We start from the raw sequence: 19,911 nt of genomic DNA, 5'->3' as shown, positions 1-19,911 counted from the left end.
ATCTGTTCCCAGAATCTTCTCGCGAACCACGAGACTTCTGAGTGACCTGTAACTCTGGCGGTCATCCAGGATTCATAGAACCGGAGTTACATACGTAACTCTGCGTTCTATTTCATCCTTACTGACCGCCAGAGGCGGTGCATTAAGCACTGGATGGCCAATACCAACAATGTCACGAAGAGTCAAGGTGCTCATCTACTGATCAGAGAAAGCAGAGCTTGGCATCAGGGCCACGCCCATTGGATGGGGAGTGGCAACGTTGACCCGGTAGAACCTGGAGAATGTGCTAGGCGACGCCCATGACGCCGCGGCACAGATGGTCCCCAGGGGCACCCCTCTCAGGGCAGCCCATGATGTGGAGACGCTCCTAGTTGAGTGACACCTCACCCTGGATGGCGGGGGGCGGCCACTGGCCCCATAGGCGTGTGTTATGGTCTCCACAATCCAGTGGGACAGCCTCTGCTTTGTTAAAGCACGACCCCTGTTAGGGCCACCATGGCAAAGAAAAAGCTGCTCCGACTGGCGAATACCGGCGGTAGCAGAAATATAAGCCCTAAGGGCCCGCACCGGGCACAGCAGCTCAGACCCACCCTCCCCAGAAGGGGGGTCAAAGCGTGCTAACTGGATGGGCTGGTTAAGGTGATTGCGTGGCAGGGTCTTTGGCAGGAACGCAACGTTCGGCCATAGAGTGACACCCGAGCCATCAGAGTTCCACCTCAGGCATGTATCACTCACTGGTAGGCATGCAACTCCCCGACCCGCTTGGCAGAGGTTATGGCGAGTAAAAAGGCAGCCTTCATAGACAGCCACTTCAAACCCCCTTGACCCAAAGGCTCGAAGGGAGGAGATGACAAGGCTTCCAGCACCAGCGGCAGGTCCCATGCTGGAGACCGCATGGCTGTAGGGGGACGCAGCCTCAAAGCCCCTCTTAGAAAGAGGGACACTAATCTGTGGCGCCCTACCGTGGCGCTGCCAACCCTATCATGTAGGGAGGAGATGGCAGCGACATAGACCCTCAAGGTAGAGTGCGACCGGCCACTATCCAGGAGGGACTGCAGAAATTCCAGCACCGTGGTCACAGCGCAGTGCACTGGATCCACGGCCCTAGCCGCACACCAGTTGGAGAACAGCTTCCACCTGTTTCCGTACTGCAACCTGGTCGATGGTGCCCTGGCACTCATGACCGTACCCCTGACAGCCGCAGTGCACTCCCTCAGCAGTGGGTCGGGCCCTGCAGTGGCCAAGCCCAGAGCTGTAGGCGAGAGGGGTCGGGATGCCAGATCTGACCCCCCAGCTGGGACAGGAGATCCCTCCTGTCGGGGAGGCGCCATGGCGAGCTGCAGCAGTGGATACCAGAGCCTCCCCGGCCAAAAGGGGGCCACCAGAAGGAGCCGGTGGCCCTGCAAAAGGACCCTCTGGAGTGTCGGCAGAACCAGAGGCAATGGTGGGTAGGCATAAAGAGGCCTGTCCGGCCAATCGTGCGCCAGCGCGTCCTGCCCTAAAGGGCTGGACGCTTCTGCCCAGGAGAACCAGAGGGGGCAATGCGCCGACTCCTCCGAGGCAAAGAGGTCCACCTCTGCCCTGCCAAAGAGGCCCCACATTGACTCCACCACCTCGGGGTGAAGCCGCCATTCCCCCGGTGGAGGCTTCCGTCGGGAGAGGAAGTCTGCCGCCCGATTCTGGGCCCCCGGCAAATAGACTGCCCGTAGGCTGGCTAGACGGGGAGAAGCCCAAGTCCACAGGCTCTGGGATACCCGGAGTAGCCGTGCTGACCTGGTGCCCCCCTGGTGGTTCACCTGCGAAACCGTGGCCATGTTGTCCGACCGGACCAGGACATGCCGGCCTGTCAAATGGGGCAGAAAGCTGGCTAATGCCAGCTGCACAGCCCGGAGTTCCAGCACATTGATGTGTTGTGCCACGTCCCGGCCAGACCACCGTCCCTGCGCAGTCCTGCCCTGCCACACTGCGCCCCATCCCGAGAGGCAGGCGTCGGTTGTCACCAACTCCCGGCGTGCCGGGATTGCGCCCATGGGCACGCCTGCCTCCAGATACGCTCTCTTTCTCCATGGAGCCAGAGAGACAAGACACTGCAGGGTCACCTTGACCCTCCTCTGCCTGTGCCACTTGGCATCTAGGTGCAGGCTGTTCAGCCACATTTGGAGTGGGCGCAGGGACAGTAAGCCCAGAGGCACCACAGCTGAAGCAGCTGCCAGCTTGCCCAGAAGCTGAATAAAATGAATAAAAAGCAGCCTCCTGCCGGCTCTGAAGAGGGGAAGGAGGCGGAGGATGTCGTTCACCCGTCGAGGTGAAAGGTAGGCCTTCATGGCGACCGAGTCCAGGACCAACCCCAGATAGGTAACACGTTGGGAAGGGTCCAGGCAACTCTTTGTTTGATTCACCGTCAAGCCCAGCCGGGCGACGTGCAACAGCAGGCGGGCCGTGTCCTGGGCCACCTGGGACCTGGAGGGCGCACAGACCAGCCAGTCGTCCAGATACGGCAGGACCTTCATGCCCTGCGCCTGCAGGGGTGCGAGGGCTGCCGCCACAACCCTGGTGAAAACCCTCGGGGAGAGGGAAAGCCCGAAGGGAAGTACCCTGAATTGGTAATGCCTGCCCCGATAGGCAAACCTCAGGAACCGCCTGTGGTGTGCCGCAACCGGCACATGAAAATAGGCGTCCTTTAGGTCTATAGTCGTGAACCACTCCCCCCTGGCAACTACCCTCAGGGTGTCCGCCGAGGTGAGCATGTGAAATGGTAAAATTTTTAAAAACATGTTCAGGCCCCTTAGGTCTAGAATGGGCCTGAATCCGCCGTCTTTCTTGGTTACCAGAAAGTAGGCCGAGTAGAACCCCCCGGGTTGTAACTGAGGGTCCACTGGCTCGATCGCACCCTTGGCCAGGAGGGCGGATAGCTCCTGGGCCAGAGCTGCGGCCTTCGTCGGGTCGCGGACGACTGTCATCCTGACCCGTCCGAAGGCCTGGGGCCGGCGTCGGAACTGTAATTCGTACCCCCGGGTTAAGGTGGAAACCACCCAGGGGTCTATAGTACAGGCAGCCCAGTAGCTGATCTGCTGCTGGGAATAACAGCCGACGACCGGCCCCGTGGTCCTAGCGCCTGGCCCCCCAGCCTCTGTCGGCTCTGGAGGGGTACCGGTGAGGCTCCGCGGCCCGAGGCTGCCCGGGCGGGCGGGGGCGCGAAAGCTATCAGCGGGCTGCTGGGCGGACCGCCGAGACCTGCGTAGGCCCTCATCTCTTGCTGGGTAAGAGCGTGGTGGCTGGTAGCGGCCCCGGGGGGCAGCCGGGGGGGCTCTAGGCCTGCCAGGAGCGGAGACACTCCTGTGAAGACCCGACAGCTGCAGGTTGGTTTGCCTAGCTTGGGCAGCTCGCTCCAGCGTCTCCAGGGCAGCTGACCCAAACAGCTCCCCCGGTACCACTGGCACGGCTCTAAGGGCCTTCCTGCACGCCTCCGTCAGGGGCGACTGAGCCAACCAAACCTGGCGGCGAGTCTGGACCAGGGTGGACATAACACGCCCCAATTCCCTGGACATGAGGGCAAAGGCCTGTAGGGACGCGTCGCTCAGGTCCTGTGTAGACGGCTCAACTGCAGCTTGTTGCAGCGAGGTCGAGAGCGCCAGCATTAGGTGGGAGAGGGAGTTGCCAATCCGCCCCATACGTGCTGCTGCGTCATAGGCCTTCGAAAGCAGGTCGTCTGTGACCCTGCACTGGGGCCGAGGACACCTGGCATCCGGCCGCAAGGCCTGATCGGGGGTTAGAATGAGGGAGGCAATGGCGGGCTCAACGGGTGGCATACAACCCAAACCATACTGCGCTGGATCCCGCATGGCAGCCAAGGCTCGAGCACTGGAAGAAGGACGGGGGAGAGCCTTGGCGTCCTTCCAGCAGAGGTGTAGCTCCTTTAAATACTCCTCCGAAGGAGGGACAGAGAAAGGGGCTGTGGCAGGGCTGCGCCTGAAAAAGGCGCTAGGCTGGGCCAAGTCTGCCTGAGGAGCATCGAGCCCCAGGCGAGCCAGGGCCGTACGGATGACGGCCCCGATGGGGTTACCCTCTGTGCTGTGCCCAGAGCTCTGAGCAGAGGAGCGGGAGGCCTCCCCAAAAGCATTTGAGGCTTCCTCCCCCGTGACACCCTCACTGAAGAGGTTGGCTGATGCCGCCAGCGACAGGACATCGTCCGTCCCCGGCACATCCCCCAAGGAAGGGTCAGGCCGGATGTCAGCCACCGCGCCACCTGCCCCAGGTTGCAGGGTCAGGAGGAGTTCCTGTATCCTCTCCATATCGGACGACAAGCGATCCACCTTGGATGCTAGCTCGTCCCTAGCCCTTTTCCTGGGGGGGGGGCCTGCTCTACCCCGACGCCAAGAATGGCCGGGCTGAGCTGGAGGAAGTGGCGCCATTGATGGTAGGTCGACAGCTGCCGGATGTTCCACCGCTGCGAGCCTAGCCAGCCTGAGTGCCAAGGGCATGGAGCCGCAGTTCATACAGGCCCTCTCGGTAAGGCCCTCCCTCAAATGCTCGAAGCCGAGGCAAGAGGGGCAGCGATCATGGCCATCGTCAGGCTCAAGGAGGGCCACACAGGCGCCACACACATGAGCCATCAGCAGAACACTGGGAGAGGGAGCACTGCCTTCACCAGTGAGCTACTAATTCAAGAAAAGCCAAGAAAGTGTTACCGGGAGAGGACGCGAGAGCGCAGTCTTCACCAGCAAGTGACTGAAAAAAATAATTACACACTCAAATATACAGCAGTGTTCTCGGGAGAGGACGCGAGAGCGCTGCCTTCACCGGTAAGTGACTGAAAAGAAACACACAAGTGTTACAGGGAGAGGGCGCGAGAGCGCTGCCTTCACCGGTAAGTGACTGAAAAATAAACCCCAACAGTGTTACAGGGAGAGGGCGCGAGAGCGCTGCCTTCACCGGTAAGTGACCGAAAGAAATAAACAACAGTGTTACAGGGAGAGGACGCGAGAACGCTGCCTTCACCGGTAAGTGACTGACTGGAAAAACTTTTACCAAATAAATTTGGTAACCCAGAACACAGCCGAGCTGTTTCTATAAGGGAGCTATCAATAGCGAAATTAATCCCAGTAGTGAAAATAATCCCAGCAGTGTTGCCGGGAGAGGACGCGAGAGCGCTGCCTTCACCGGTAAGTGACTGCAAAAACTTGGAAGCTTCTACTCAAGGGAAGCCTTTCAGCGCTGTACAGACCAACAGCCCCTGGAGGACGAGTTCACCCGTTGCTCCGACCCTTGGTCGCGAGGCTGCACACAGTCTGGAGCGCGATCCTTTTCAAAAAGCGAATACGCTATCCGCAAGCGGTACTACAACATGCGTCTTTGCGAGAAGATGAAAGGAACAGATCCTCTGTCGACACCGGGCTGTATAGCCAATCCGGTGTCACGAGGGTCACATGTGACCTTGTTGGTATAGGTACTCGAACTGCGCATGCGCGAGACGGATAAATCCAGTGCTTAATGCACCGCCTCTGGCGGTCAGTAAGGATGAAATAGAACTCACATAACCACAAAATATAAACTGAAAGGATACAAAAATATTTGTCATTCTTTAATCTGTTACATTCACCCCTCTTTAATTTTGCCAAAATCCTTAACGCGTAGAGTAGGAAAGATACAAAACAAAGCTCATATTCACTTGGTCCAAGATAACCCTGGGGACATTCCCATACACAGCATATAACACTACTTACAAAAGTAAGTAGAAAGAAAACAGCAGTTGATCAGACTACTGCATCTTCTAGTGAATATGATGCCTTTTACACCCTACCAGATCTTGGAACACTTTCCCTCCCATATGAACACGTCATTACTCAAGTCATACAATACATGATAAAGAAAAGTATACCACAGCACCTAAGTCTCTCTTTGTTTTCTATCTAAAATAAGGTGAGCAAAGAAAATGTCCTTCTTTTGACCCCTTCAACAAAACCCTTGGTCCGTGGCTTTTGCACCATGTTCTCTATCAGACGATCAACTGCCTTAACTACCCAACCAGTACGTGTCCTTACTACATGTGTTTCGGGCCCTTGTGCTTGGCTGGGTGTCTGACTATCGGCCACAGCAACAGGTGAGGTAACATTAGGGGACTTTGTTGCACCTGAGTCATAAGCATCAGTTGGGGGGTCTGAGTCAGTGTCGGTCATGTGCGAGTCAGGGGGCACACTGCAGCCAGGTAAGTCTCTCACAGGCGAATCTCTTGCTGTAGCCATCGGCTTAATGTTGCTGTCCTTTCCTCGCATGCTGCTGAGCTATGCCAGCAGCCACATGGAGGTTCGCCATCAGTTTCTCTGCATAGGTCCTATAATCCACCACGACTGGATCCTTCAGGACTTGTTTGAAGACCATATCCACTGGGAGTCTGGGGACTCGACCGTACATCAAGTAGAATGGAGGATATCCAGTTGTTTCATGAATGGTGGCATTATAAGCAAAGGTCAAAGTCTGTATCTGTTGGGCCCAATGTTATTTGGCGGCTCGCGGTAGGGCACGCAGCATACTGCCAAGCGTCCTATTGAATCTTTCGGTTTGCCCATTTACCATGGGATGGTATGCTGTTGTGTGTGTTTTTGTAATCCCTGTGAGGAGTTCGGCAATGAGTTTAGTTTCAAAATTGGCCCCCTGATCGGAATGTATTCGCTCCGGAAAACCGTAGATTCAGAACACGTTATCCCATAACTTCTTCGCTACTTGCTTTGCCGTTTGGTTGACGCAGGGGAACGCATGAGCCAATTTTGTGAAGTGGTCTGTTATGACCAACACATCGACAGATCTTACTGTCCTCAGCACTCCAAAAATCAATGCACACCTGATCCATAGGTGCAGAAGTGCGAATGCTCTCCAAGGGAGCCCGGGCAGCTGGTTCAGGGGTCTTTGCAAGGATACAGCGTTGGCAGCATTTCACGTATTCCTTGATGTCTCTTCCCATCTGCGGCCAGAAGAAGCGCTGTCGTGCGAGATGTGCTGTTCTAGCTTGCCCTTGATGCCCAGCTAGATCATGCACACCAGCGAGAGCTTCGGATTTCAAACTAACAGGCAGCACAAACTGATACCTCTTCTCTCCACATAATGGGTCCTTGGTTACCCTATATAGAACTCCATCCTGGACTTTTAGGTGGTGCCACTGCTTGCACAGGGTCTGGCCTGTAGGAGCTAACCTACTTCTCCCTCGCCTAGGTGGTGGCTCACCCCTCTGAATGAGCCGTAGGACCTCCCTGATAATCGGATCCGTTTCCTGACTGTGCCTAAGCTCGCTGATGGAGAGGGCTGGAGGTGTGTCCCGTTCTGAGGGCACCGCCTGGGGAAGAGCCTTGAGAAACTGCGTCGCTCTTATCTCTGCCCCTTTTTCCCCACTCGATATGAGCTTCACCCTCAGCCCTTTATAACTTTTTCGGACTCAACTTCAGGTTGTGCTCCCGCAACCTCTGAAAAACAACTTCCAACCTGCTGAGGGCCTGCTGTTCATTGGGGGCAAAAATCAAGAGGTCATCTAAGTAGCACAAGAGACTGCTGAAGTTAAGATCACCAAAGATACTCAGCATCATCCTCAAGAAGGACGCCTGACCGTTGCAAAGCCCCTGCGGCATTCTGTTATACTCATGCAGGCCTAGTGGTGTTGTGAAGGCAGTATATTTCTTGTCTTCCTCATGCATGGACAGGTTATAAAAACCAGATCTGAGGTCCATGTTGCTGAAAACAGCGATACCGCCAAGGGCAGCCAAGCAGTCCGATTGATGGGGCAAAGGATGAGCATCCCTGATGGTTCTCCTATTCAGCCATCGAAAGTCTGTGCATATATGAAGATCCTAATTTTTCTTCCAAACCATCACGAGTAGGGAAGCATATTCACTCATTGATTTCCGTATGATTCCTTGCTCTTCCATCTCAGTGAGAACTTGGCGCAGCTTTTGATAGTGGGCTGGCGGCACTCTATGATACAGAAGACGGAGAGGACGGTCGTCAGTGAGACGGATTCTATGCACAAAGCCCTCGGCTTCTCCACAGTCTAGATTGTGCTTTGAAAATACATCTTGATACTTCTCAAGCAATGTCACAAGTTGGAGCTTGGTGGAGGGGCTCACTTCACATTGGTCAATGTCGACATTTCCAAGACCAGACTTCTGCAGTCTGTCTTTCAGGTAAGTGCCGTCATCCTGTTTCACATGCGTCACTTTAACAATTGTCGCTCTGAGAGGAACCCTGGAACAGTGTGAGGTCTTCAGCCACGACACAAGGAGAGACATCTGCCAGCTTGCGGTTCTTTCTCAGGGTGAGTGGTTTGTCTGAGATGTTTGTGATTTTCATGGGGGTCCAGCCATCTCCCCACAGCGGCGTGACCACTCTCCCCACCATGATGCCCCGAGGCACCCACCTGGAGGTGGTAGGCTCCACAATAACTGTGCTTCCAGGTGACTTGGGCACATTACTTGGCAGTCTACCCAACAGTAATAATAATAATATTGGAGGCGCCTTCCAAGGCACCCAAGGTCACCTTACAGAGCATAAAGTCATCATAAATCCTTTAAAAACAAGACATTGTGGGAAAAAAACAAAACAAAACCAAAACAAGACAAAGCAAACAAACAATCAAGACAGTGATCAGTTAGACGTTGTGTGCGAGTTTGAACGGGTGAGTTTTGAGTTGTGACTTGAAGGTTGTAATGGTGTCTGACTGTTTTATGTGTGGGGGGAGGGAGTTCCAGAGCCTGGGTGCTGAACAGCTGAATGACCGGGCACCCATTGTAATGAGTCGTGATGTGGGGATACATAGTAGTCCAGCAGAGGTTGAGCAGAGGGAGCGGGAGGGACTGTGTTCTTGGAGGAGGTCGCAGAGGTAACTGGGGGCTAGGTTGTGGAGAGCTTTGTAGGTGAGGAGTAGGGTTTTGTATTGGATGCGGTAGTGTACTGGGAGCCAGTGAAGTTGGATGAGGACAGGGGTGATGTGGTCAGATGATTTGGTGCGGGTGATGATCCGGGCGGCTGAGTTCTGACAATAGGTACTCTTGTTTGGGGAGGAGAGTCACCGCCTGAGTTAACTTCACCGTACCTACTTTTTCCAGCACATCTTCACCCCTCCATCTCGTGAGGCTTACCATCATCGGTAACACTTTATAATAACTACACACAATTCATAATTTATTAAGCATTTTTTACCTATTTGTTAATGGTTTGTTCACCATTAGTTATTTATTGTTCATACATAACGTATCATTAGTAAAGCATTTCTTCACACAGTTATAAATGGGTTTGTTCATAGTAAATAAGCCTTCTAAAAAACTATTAAATAATGGTTTGTTCACCATTAGTTATTTATTGTTCATACATAACGTATCATTAGTAAAGCATTTTTTCCACACAGTTATAAATGGTTTGTTCATTGTAAATAAGCCTTCTAAAAAAGTAATTTTACCATTATTATCTAGGTACTTAGGAATGTATAAGGCCGGTTAAAACCTGGAAGTTGATGATTAACAGACTATCTAGACCTACATTTGTTCATGCCTTAAATAAAATGTTATGATTTAGAAATAGGCCTCAACTAATAGCTGGGGTGTTAATACATATGTTACAAATACTTACCAATTAGGTTATCCATGATTAATTCATGAGTTACTACAGATTAGTTGACTACATGGTGTGAGCCCATCTAAAGTGAGCACTTTCTATGCTTTACAAAGCATTTATAAATGAATTGCAAACATAACCTGGACACAAATATGTATTATTCTATTTGGACATGCCTTCAGAACTATGCCTACGGATAGTTAGTGTTACTGCATCTTTAACAAGCACTTAACAACACTTCAATTCATGATTAACTCATGAGTTACTACTGATTAGTTGACTATATGGTGTGAGCCCATCTAAAGTGAGGACTTGCTATGCTTTACAAAGCATTTATAAATGAGTGGCAAACATAACCTGGACACAAATATGTATTATTCTATTTGGACATGCCTTCAGAAATATGCCTACGGATAGTTAGTGTTACAGCATCTTTAACAAGCACTTAACAACACTTCAATTCATGATTAACTCATGAGTTACTACTGATTAGTTGACTATATGGTGTGAGCCCATCTAAAGTGAGGGCTTGCTATGCTTTACAAAGTATTTATAAATGAGTGGCTAGCAGATACCAAAGAGACACAAGTTAAAACAAAATATTATTTTAAGAAAAGGGAAAGAAGCTATGTGCTGAAGTGCTGAAAACGTACAAATATTTATTTTAAACTACATAAATTCTTCTTTTCAACAAAGAACACACAACAAAAAAATACAGATAAAATATGAACAGTGGTATTGTACAGAAAATGTAAAAATTACTTTACAGGAACACTTGTAAAGCATAATACAAAATGCACATAATTATTTCTTTTTCAGTGGTAGCAGCTTACCACTGGCTTTAAGCGTGTTGACTGCGTCAACTATTTCTACATCGCCTAGAATTGTCAAGGCACAGTGTTCCGCAAATGCTTTCAATTTTGTGGAATGGGTATACGTTTTCAAAGCTTCCTTGTACTGGTCTGGGGCAGCAATGGAAAGCTCGGCGATTGGTGCATTGACCACCACTGTATTACGGTCAACACCGACCTTTCGAAATGCCCCAGACATGGTTCCAAGCCTCTTGTAGCATTTAAGAATCTTTTTGTACCGGGCCAAAGCCTGCTCGGGATTCCGGGCTGCAATTAAGAGAACATACAATTAGTGCTATCTATAGTAGGAGTTTTGTCATTTATATTACTGTACTCATACTGTACTCATCTTTAACACACACACACACACACACACACACACTATCTCCTTGCACACACACACACACACACAACGGCAACTATGCTCAGTATGTGTTGCCGGTGAGAGGCAGGAGAAGCTACAGTGGTGGAATGCCCACACACACACAGGGTGAAGGAGCACACACACAGAGTGAAGGAGCACACATACACAAAATCTACTTCCCCACACACACACACACACACACACACACACACTACACTACACTACACTATGAATCTAGTGTGGCTTGTCAGCTACACACTTAAATCTGATTTCAATCTAGAATATGAGATGACCACAAGCTATTCCTCTAAAATTCACTGTGTGAGTGCTAGAAACAATCACACAAGCAATGTCACATCATATGGGAAGAGCCAGCTTGGAGAACACAACACAGCGAACCAGGAGTGATCTAGCACCCAGGTGAGTGGAAAGTGGTGAAATTAGTATTTCTAACCTCTTTGCAGTGTTTTTTCCATTTTAACCCTCTTGGATAGCTTCTTTCTCCCTTTCCCCTTCTTCTTCCTCTTCTTGTCCCCTGAGGATGAGCTGTTGGATGACTCTGAGTCCGTACTCTTTGAACTCATCTCGGAGGAAGCTGAGTCCAGTGTAGAGACACTACTGGAACCGGCAGTTGCTTTGGGCTCATCTTTTTTAAGAGCTGTTTAAAAAGATTAAAATACAAACATAAAAGTCACAACACATAATACATAACAACACATATGTGCACGCATACAATGCACAGCCAGATCCTGCAAGTTCATGGTCCCACTTTTTCCCCCACTACTTTTTAAAGTAATTTTAACACTAATGTGAATGTTAAAACAACAATCACAATACTAATGTAAATTGTATTCGGGAGATATGCGAATAACAGGTACACAAACACACGCAGACTGAGAGTCAGACGTTCCTTTCATTAATTGATAGATGTAGCCTGCTGCCAAGCAATAGTAGTACTATTTCCGATGAAAGCAAAGACTGCCTCTTAAACCAGAACCTTACTAAGCGAAGACTTTAACATCATGAGTTTGCGGTTGTGTGTTAATAACAGCAGTTCAATAACCTGATGGACTGTGGAAAGGGAATGTGTGAATCTGCTAATATGGAGGCTTTGACTTTGGCCCAAAAAATCATATTCGAAGTTCGTTTGTTTATTAATATTAATATTCGAATATTTATTAATACTATTTTGACCATTAAATGCCTTCAGTAAGACCTGGGCTGAATCTGAATACTTAGTACATGCTATTTCTGTTCAGTGTCTACTACTTCACCGTACTACAGCTATGCGTAGAACGCCTCTGAAACTCCACCGGACGTTTGGATATGACGTATCTCCCCTCAGATGCCGGCAAAATTACCTTGATAAGTTACCTGTTTTCCGTCTTGTCATCGTTGCTATTAAATTAAAAATGTCTCTTTTTACTTAATTACTTACTTTACTTTTTTAATCTCTTTTCTTCGCCGCTTTCTACGACGTCTTTCTAAGCCGCTGTTAGTGTCGGGTCAGCCATCTCTTCTTCGTTCGTTACCAGACTCCGGTTGCATTGTGGGATAGCGTAGGGACCTACCGTTGTATACTGTGGCGGTAGTACGCATTCTTTAACGTTTTCCATACTACACAATGCGTACTGAGCATTCGGACGCGCTATATTTGTGGTGTACTACAAAATGCATACTATAAGAATGAGTATTCGGATTCAGCCCTGGATTGGGTTTTGCGAGGTTGGTTTACCGGCGTTGCTATGGTTACCGGTCTTGCGTGTTCCAACGGTTTATTAGGTTTCTAATAAATCGCTGTCTAATCAATACTTCAGTCACTGCCTCTTCCGTGGTCATTACAATATTATGAATAGACTGCGTCAGGTAATCCGACGTCTCTCCCTCTTGGCCTGCCCATAACAGGTTCGAATATTAAGGGCTGCCTAATATTTGTTCGAATTTTGATTTATATTTTGATATTCGAATTATATTCGAATTACGAAGTTCGAAGTCAAAGCCCACATTCTTGGACCACTCGGCAGATGACTGTGGCGGACTGGAGGCGAAGAGGACACGCAATGCCTTCCTTCTACCCTACTAAAAACAAACCAACACTTTGACTAAACATTTTGTTGGGAGACTTGCCGGATACTAGTTGTTCCTTGAGGAAATCTCTCTCCTTGGTCAACTCCTCTATTTTCTCAGTCATTCTGCCATTCCATTTTCTTTTTGCACATCTGCAACTCATGTGCTTTATTGTTTAGTGCCAGCTGTGCTGTGGGGGCTGCTGACGCACCTAAAAGAAATACATATGTCATTATTGAATGAATGTAGAACATCTAATTCAAGTCAAATCACTGGACACTGGACAAATCACAGGAATTCAGTAAAATGTCTTTCTTCTATTCAAGCACGGGTTTCATAAAGTAGCCTATAAAACATTAACTGTTAGCCTATTAAAGTAACCTCATCTGACAGAAAGAAATTAAACTAATGGATTTCAGTCAATTTCCTTTTCTAACGCCTGTATAGCTTATTGTTCAGGTATGCAGTGTGAAATACTATACAATTAGTTCATTACAGACTGCATTCAGAGGTTTTCATTCGGTTATCTTATACTGTCTTTATAATATGTTCACAAGATTAATTTGGTTTGCTGAAATCAGGAGAAACATGCTGAATTAATTTGTTGACGTTCCATGGTAGTTAGGCTACAGTAAACTCTCACTTATTCATTAAATTGCTGATGCAGTTCAGTGCCCCCGCATATGAGTAGCTAGCTACTATATGTGGCTGTACTGTATAAGTAGCTAGCAAGCAATCTACCTCATTGTCAATCAATGTGGGTTTAAAAAAAAAATATATATATATATTTATACTAGAGCCCGTCTACTAATCATATTAGACATTCTCTGTTTATACTCACCAACACTGCTGCCTTCCGCTTCTGTCTCCTCTACATGTTTTTTTCCTCTGGTCTGTATCCGTTTTCTGTTTGCCATTATTACTGATACTGTCCAGCAACTGGAACAGGTGGCTATATCACTATAGAATAAGCGCGAAACCTTTCTTTGTCCCACGTTGATGACGCTATTCCTACTTAACGCAGGCGTTAGATTATGTGGCAGCACGATCCTGGCGGCATCATTCACCAGTGCAATGACAAGATTCAGCAGTGTGAGAAACCTTCTACATCAGGAAGTCTCTAAACAAAATGCTTGGAAGCTTATTAAGTGGTTTCAGAGGAAGAAACTTTTGAGAAGAAAAATGAAATGCAGTAAATGCTATCATGGCATGGAGCTGAAGAGAAGAGGAAACAGTGTGGACCAATATGCTTGGTAAGAAAGGGATAGCTGAGATGAGATACATTCAGTTTGAATAGCATGATATGCTTTTTTATTGTAAAAAAACGAAGTAATTTATTTCTTCAACTTCATATGGGACTAGACTGAGCCTACTTGGGGTGCACATGTTGCACACTTGAAGAAAGTAACTCTAAACAGTGTGCTGGGAAAGATTGCCTTCATTTATTTACACATTTACACATATTTCAGCTCACTTCATAAGCAACGACTGCTTCCCTTTTCCTTATCATGTATTTTGTAGTTTATAGTAAAATATGGGGACATGTACAATTGTGCTGATTGTATTTTAATTGTATGATGCACCTCTCTAAATAACAACGACGGTATGTTACTGTTTGTTAGGATCTGTCGACGGGCTGCACATTACAGAAAGCCCACACAAAAATCTGTGCGGCATAAGTCAATGTTCAGTCATTCAAAGGTCTCTCTGAAAAATTGGATGCAATTCATGTACAGGTAGGTAAGCAATACATTTGAGTTTTAAGAAATCACCTCGCCATTCTGTTAATGTAATTGATTATGGAGCCATACTTTTATTAACTTTTTATAGTTTTACCTTTTTATTTTAATTGATTACTATTTGTTTTGTAGCTGAACATGTTTAAGCCTACACTCAATGTATTATGATTGCATTATTATTCGTATTATTGTAATGTATGTGCTATTGTTGAGTTAACATTATATTTGTCATTGCTTGTTATTATTGGCTATGTTAGTACTTTTTAGTGTTATGTGTTATGTGTAAGGTTAACAATAGGTATATAATATAACCACCTTTATACAACCCTATTAGCAAAAATAACTACAAATGTTATTCCAAGGAATTACCAGTGCATGACAATGCAAAAGTGACTTAACATGTCATTGAAAGCTAAAACAGATAATGCGTAGAAAGACTGTTGTGTTGCTAGACATGGTGGCTGCTAGGTAGTAGAGACAGAGAGCCTTTAAAGTTCAGCAGTTAAGTGAGCAAGGACCTTTTGAAATAGCACCATGCACTTGAGCAGAGGAAGTGTAGAAAAGTAAAACACACAGAGAAAAAGAGCCTATAATTTGAGTACTTGAAACATGCAAAGCATTTTCTTTTTAAAAATAAATAAAAGAACAAAATGAATAGTATAGAGTGCTCGGTTAATATGTGCTTGGTTGTCTGAATATGATGTTAACCACATTTCTATGTTGAAGGTTCTCGAATTATTTTTGGGTGCCGTCACGGCTGTTGATGTTTCAAACAAAACAGAGAGCTAGCATATTCAGCGGACAGGCAGCTAGTGGATCGTTAGGAGATGATTGCTGTATGTGACAAAATAAATGTTCTAGCTAAGAAACTGCGTAGCAAGACTTTAAGCCAGTCAAGCTGAATTAATTATTGAAGAAACAATACAGTGTATTGTTTTTTTTTTTGCTGGTCCCTTTGATTGTGTTAAATGTATTAACAGTACAACATTTTTTCGATTTACCTTTGAAGATTTTCACAGGGTCTTAGACTTAGACAAATTGACATGATGGAAGACAGCATTGCAGCCAGTTCAGCCACTCTGACAAATGGCCAAAAAAATAAGGGAGGCATGTGTGTTTGCGATGGAGAGGTTGAGGAGGCGGACACGTCAGCAGATTGGTGGGAGAAGGGAGTTTGTAGCTATTGATGAGAGCCATTTTCGACACAAACGAAAGGTATGTTTTTAGCTTTAGTTTACAACATTTTGATACTTGTGAAAAACAGTAGTTAATCTAGTTATTTTTTTATAGTAATATGATTGTATAATAGTAAAATATATAACTGATTATATCTGTATTGTTTTTTTCCTGTATAAGTATGGAAGAGGAAGGATGGCTGGTGGGTGGAGACGGCGGAAGTGGGTATTTGGGATGCTTGGCGTGAATGGAGAGGCAAGGAGGCCAGTTTTGCGCCTTGTGGAGAAGAGATCCAGGGGGCACCTCGTGCCTTTAATAGTTCACCATGTCAGACCAGGGACATCAATTATAAGTGATGAATGGCGTTCCTACCGTGTACTCTCAGGGCTTGGGTACCACCATCATACTGTGAATCACAGTAGGTGGTATGTTGATCCGCGTACGGGGGCTCATACTCAGCACGTGGAGAGGGCCTGGCGCTCTTACAAGGAGCAGATATGGAGACTGAGGGGCAATCGGTCAGAAAGTCTGCTCTCTGACCATTTGACCCTCATAGAGTGGAACGAGTGGCTGGCGAAAAAGCACCACCATGGTGCATTTGGTCGGCTAATGCACGACATCTCAAAAAAATATAAGTAGGCCTAGGTAGTTTTAATGAATTGTGCATGCATGTGTTTATATTGTTGTTGGTTTATTTTATGACAACATAAGTATGCATTAATTGTATTTTTTTATTTATTGTAATTTGCCTTTTTTTAATGTTTGTTCAATACCATTGTTCATAGCTTATTTTCAGTTCATTTTTTTCCCCCTGGGGTGTGATCTTAGTCACTGTTTAAAAACACAATTTGTGTTGAAAATAATTATAATGTATTTAGTTTTAAATAAATATTTGTACGTTTTCAACACTTTGACAATTCTTTCCCTTTTCTTAAAATAATACTTATTTGACTTGTGTCTCTTTGGTATCTGCTAGCTTTTGCCACTCATTTATAAATACTTTGAAAAGCATAGCAAGTCCTCACTTTAGATGGGCTCACACCATGTAGTCAACTAATCCGTAGTAACTCATGAGTTAATCATGAGTTGAAGTGTTGTTAAGTGCTTGTTAAAGATGCTGTAACACTAACTATCCGTAGGCATATTTCTGAAGGCATGTCCAAATAGAATAATACATATTTGTGTCCAGGTTATGTTTGCCACTCATTTATAAATGCTTTGTAAAGCATAGCAAGTCCTCACTTTAGATGGGCTCACACCATATAGTCAACTAATCAGTAGTAACTCATGAGTTAATCATGAATTGAAGTGTTAAGTGCTTGTTAAAGATGCAGTAACACTAACTATCCGTAGGCATAGTTCTGAAGGCATGTCCAAATAGAATAATACATATTTGTGTCCAGGTTATGTTTGCAATTCATTTATAAATGCTTTGTAAAGCATAGAAAGTGCTCACTTTAGATGGGCTCACACCATGTAGTCAACTAATCCATAGTAACTCATGAATTAATCATGGATAACCTAATTGGTAAGTATTTGTAACATATGTATTAACACCCCAGCTATTAGTTGAGGCCTATTTCTAAATCATAACATTTTATTTAAGGCATGAACAAATGTAGGTCTAGATAGTCTGTTAATCATCAACTTCCAGGTTTTAACCGGCCTTATACATTCCTAAGTACCTAGATAATAATGGTAAAATTACTTTTTTAGAAGGCTTATTTACTATGAACAAACCATTTATAACTGTGTGAAAAAATGCTTTACTAATGATACGTTATGTATGAACAATAAATAACTAATGGTGAACAAACCATTATTTAATAGTTTTTTAGAAGGCTTATTTACTATGAACAAACCCATTTATAACTGTGTGAAGAAATGCTTTACTAATGATACGTTATGTATGAACAATAAATAACTAATGGTGAACAAACCATTACCCAATAGGTAAAAAATGCTTAATAAATGATGAATTGTGTGTAGTTATTATAAAGTGTTACCGCCATCATCTCCAAAAACTGTTGGCCGTATGAAGGCACTTGTGTGTTGCTTGAGATAAGTTTCCAATAATCGTTCTAATTTTTCAGCACATATTTCAGCATGTTGGTGCCTACTATGATGTCGTCTTTCTAGCCAGCGACAACAAGGACTTGGACCATACACTTCACCCCATACAGATGGAGTTCCATGTCATACATGCACTTAGGGCTCACCTGCACTCCTCCACAGCCAACAAGGATGATGCGCTGCGGGAGTTGTTGCTGTTGGGTCAGGACGCTATCTGATAGCAGTCTCTGCTCTGCCTCTTCAATTATCGTGCAGGCCATTGACCCTGTGTCAAGGAGCCCTTGTAACTGAGCGCGGCGATTAACTGTCACTGGTGCATGAAATAACTTGCTGAAGGTCTCAACTGTGTGAATATTCTGAACAACTACTGTACAATCATCTGACATTGTTTTACAAACATTACCATACATCTCCTTTAATTCTTCACTTTCTTCAAGGGTCGATGTTTTAATGCTCGCACATCCCCTCTCCATATGTGAGCCATCCAGTTTAAACTTGATCTGCTTTGCTCATGTTCAGGCCGTGCTTGAGATAGCTGTGGCTGTGGAGGGGTGTTAATTCTTGGCCGGCACTGTTGGCACTCCCTCTTCCAGTGGCCGGGCTTGTAACAGCCCATACAGGGGCCCAGTAGTTGAGTGTTCAGCAGACTGACAGATTCTACTGCCGCGTTTCCACTGCAGGGTGTGGTATGGTTTGGTTCGCCTCAGTCCGGGAGGGAGGGGGCGGTATAGCCCAGCTCAGTTCCGAGGTCGCGTTTCCACCGCCGACAGTACCCTTTATGGTAGGCCGGATGTCGATCGCCGCGGCAGCTACGTAAACATCGTAAACAACGTCTTCCTCCCCAAGAATGCAGAGGAACGTCTCCACCTCCTTGTTCGCCCAAGCAAGCGTTTTACGCGACATGTTCATTGTAAAAAAGAATACCTCGCGGCTACTGTTTGTTTGTTTTTATCCCCACGTCGCCCGGAAGTGACGGTTCTGTCGACCAATCAACGGAGGGGGTGTGTAGCTCGAATTTTCCGGTACCCTTTAAGGCGTCTCGCCTCGTTTTCAGTACCCCAATGGAGGAGTACTGAAAACGAGGGCAAAACGAGTACGGCTCACGCCCACTTTTGGCGGTGGAAACGCAATCCGTACCGCACCTTTGCGAACCGAACCGTACCGCACCCTGCAGTGAAAACGTGGCATGCATCTACTCTGAACAATGGCTACAGGCCCCCTGCTGGGTGGCGCGACCGCTGCTGTCGGGGTCTTCTGCTCCAGCACACGGTTCAACAAGCCAATGAGAGACTGGACGCAGACACCCTCGGCCTGAGAAGAGGATGTGGGCCCCATTGACTCCGCGTAGCAGATAAGGTCGGTGGTGTTATTAGCAGGGACTGTCTCTATCGCTGAAGTCTGAGCATGAGCACCAATGTTCTTTGGCCTGAGACATTGTTCTGACCTCTCTCTGATGTTCGATGAGGTGTTCCTGAATCTCATTTGCTGTCCACTTCTCTGGTATTCTGCACTTTAGGACACTTACAAGAGCAGGGTCAGGACAGTATTTCACCAGCATCATCGTGACCTCATGAGAGGGTCGGGTCCTCACTGAAATGTTGTTTCAGGGTATCAAAGAGAGATATTCAGCTGGCCGCCGCAATGGCATGCTGCGCAGAGTAACTTTAACAATGTCTCTAGCCTTTCCCATTAGTCTTGACATTATCTCCATGGAGTACTCTTGTGGGGGGACACCCCGCTTATTCAGGTAGACACTCATCATTTCTTCCCATTCATGCACTGTGTGTCTGTCTGTTCCATCTCCCCTGAAGTAAGGTGGCTCTTTGACATCTGTCTTCATAACTAACGTTACTCCAGTAATGTTCAAGGTTTCATGTTCATGTCAGACTGTCCTTGTCCTAAGTTCAGACTAGAGCTGTGTTCGAAATCGTTCCCTATACACTCGTTCCCTATTCCCTATATAGTGTACATGATTTAGTGCACTATATAGGGAATAGGGAACGAGAATTCGGACACTACGCTGAACATTTCTAAACGTCATTTGCGT

At 46.7% G+C, this 19,911-nt stretch overlaps 1 protein-coding gene and 1 long non-coding RNA gene across 2 annotated transcripts; both read right to left on the bottom strand.

Moving 5' to 3' along the window:
- Positions 1-748: 748 nt before the first annotated feature.
- LOC132454875 (uncharacterized) lies at positions 749-4,292 on the bottom strand. The gene is given in 3 exon segments (XM_060048421.1): positions 749-1,334; positions 1,336-3,315; positions 3,412-4,292. Coding segments are annotated over 3 exon segments (2,982 nt in total). The 3' UTR covers positions 749-1,213.
- Positions 4,293-10,228: 5,936 nt separating this feature from the next.
- LOC132456155 (uncharacterized) lies at positions 10,229-11,437 on the bottom strand. The gene is made up of 2 exons (XR_009525390.1): positions 11,264-11,437; positions 10,229-10,712 (listed from the first exon to the last, which is right to left on the bottom strand). It is a non-coding gene; the product is annotated as an uncharacterized LOC132456155 (long non-coding RNA).
- Between the last annotated feature and the right edge of the window lie 8,474 nt (positions 11,438-19,911).

The sequence above is a fragment of the Gadus macrocephalus genome, chromosome 4 (genome assembly GCF_031168955.1).
Source record: "Gadus macrocephalus chromosome 4, ASM3116895v1".
NCBI classification, from domain to species: domain Eukaryota; kingdom Metazoa; phylum Chordata; class Actinopteri; order Gadiformes; family Gadidae; genus Gadus; species Gadus macrocephalus.
Note: the sequence above shows the minus strand (reverse complement) of the source record. Positions and strands in the feature narration are given on the sequence as shown.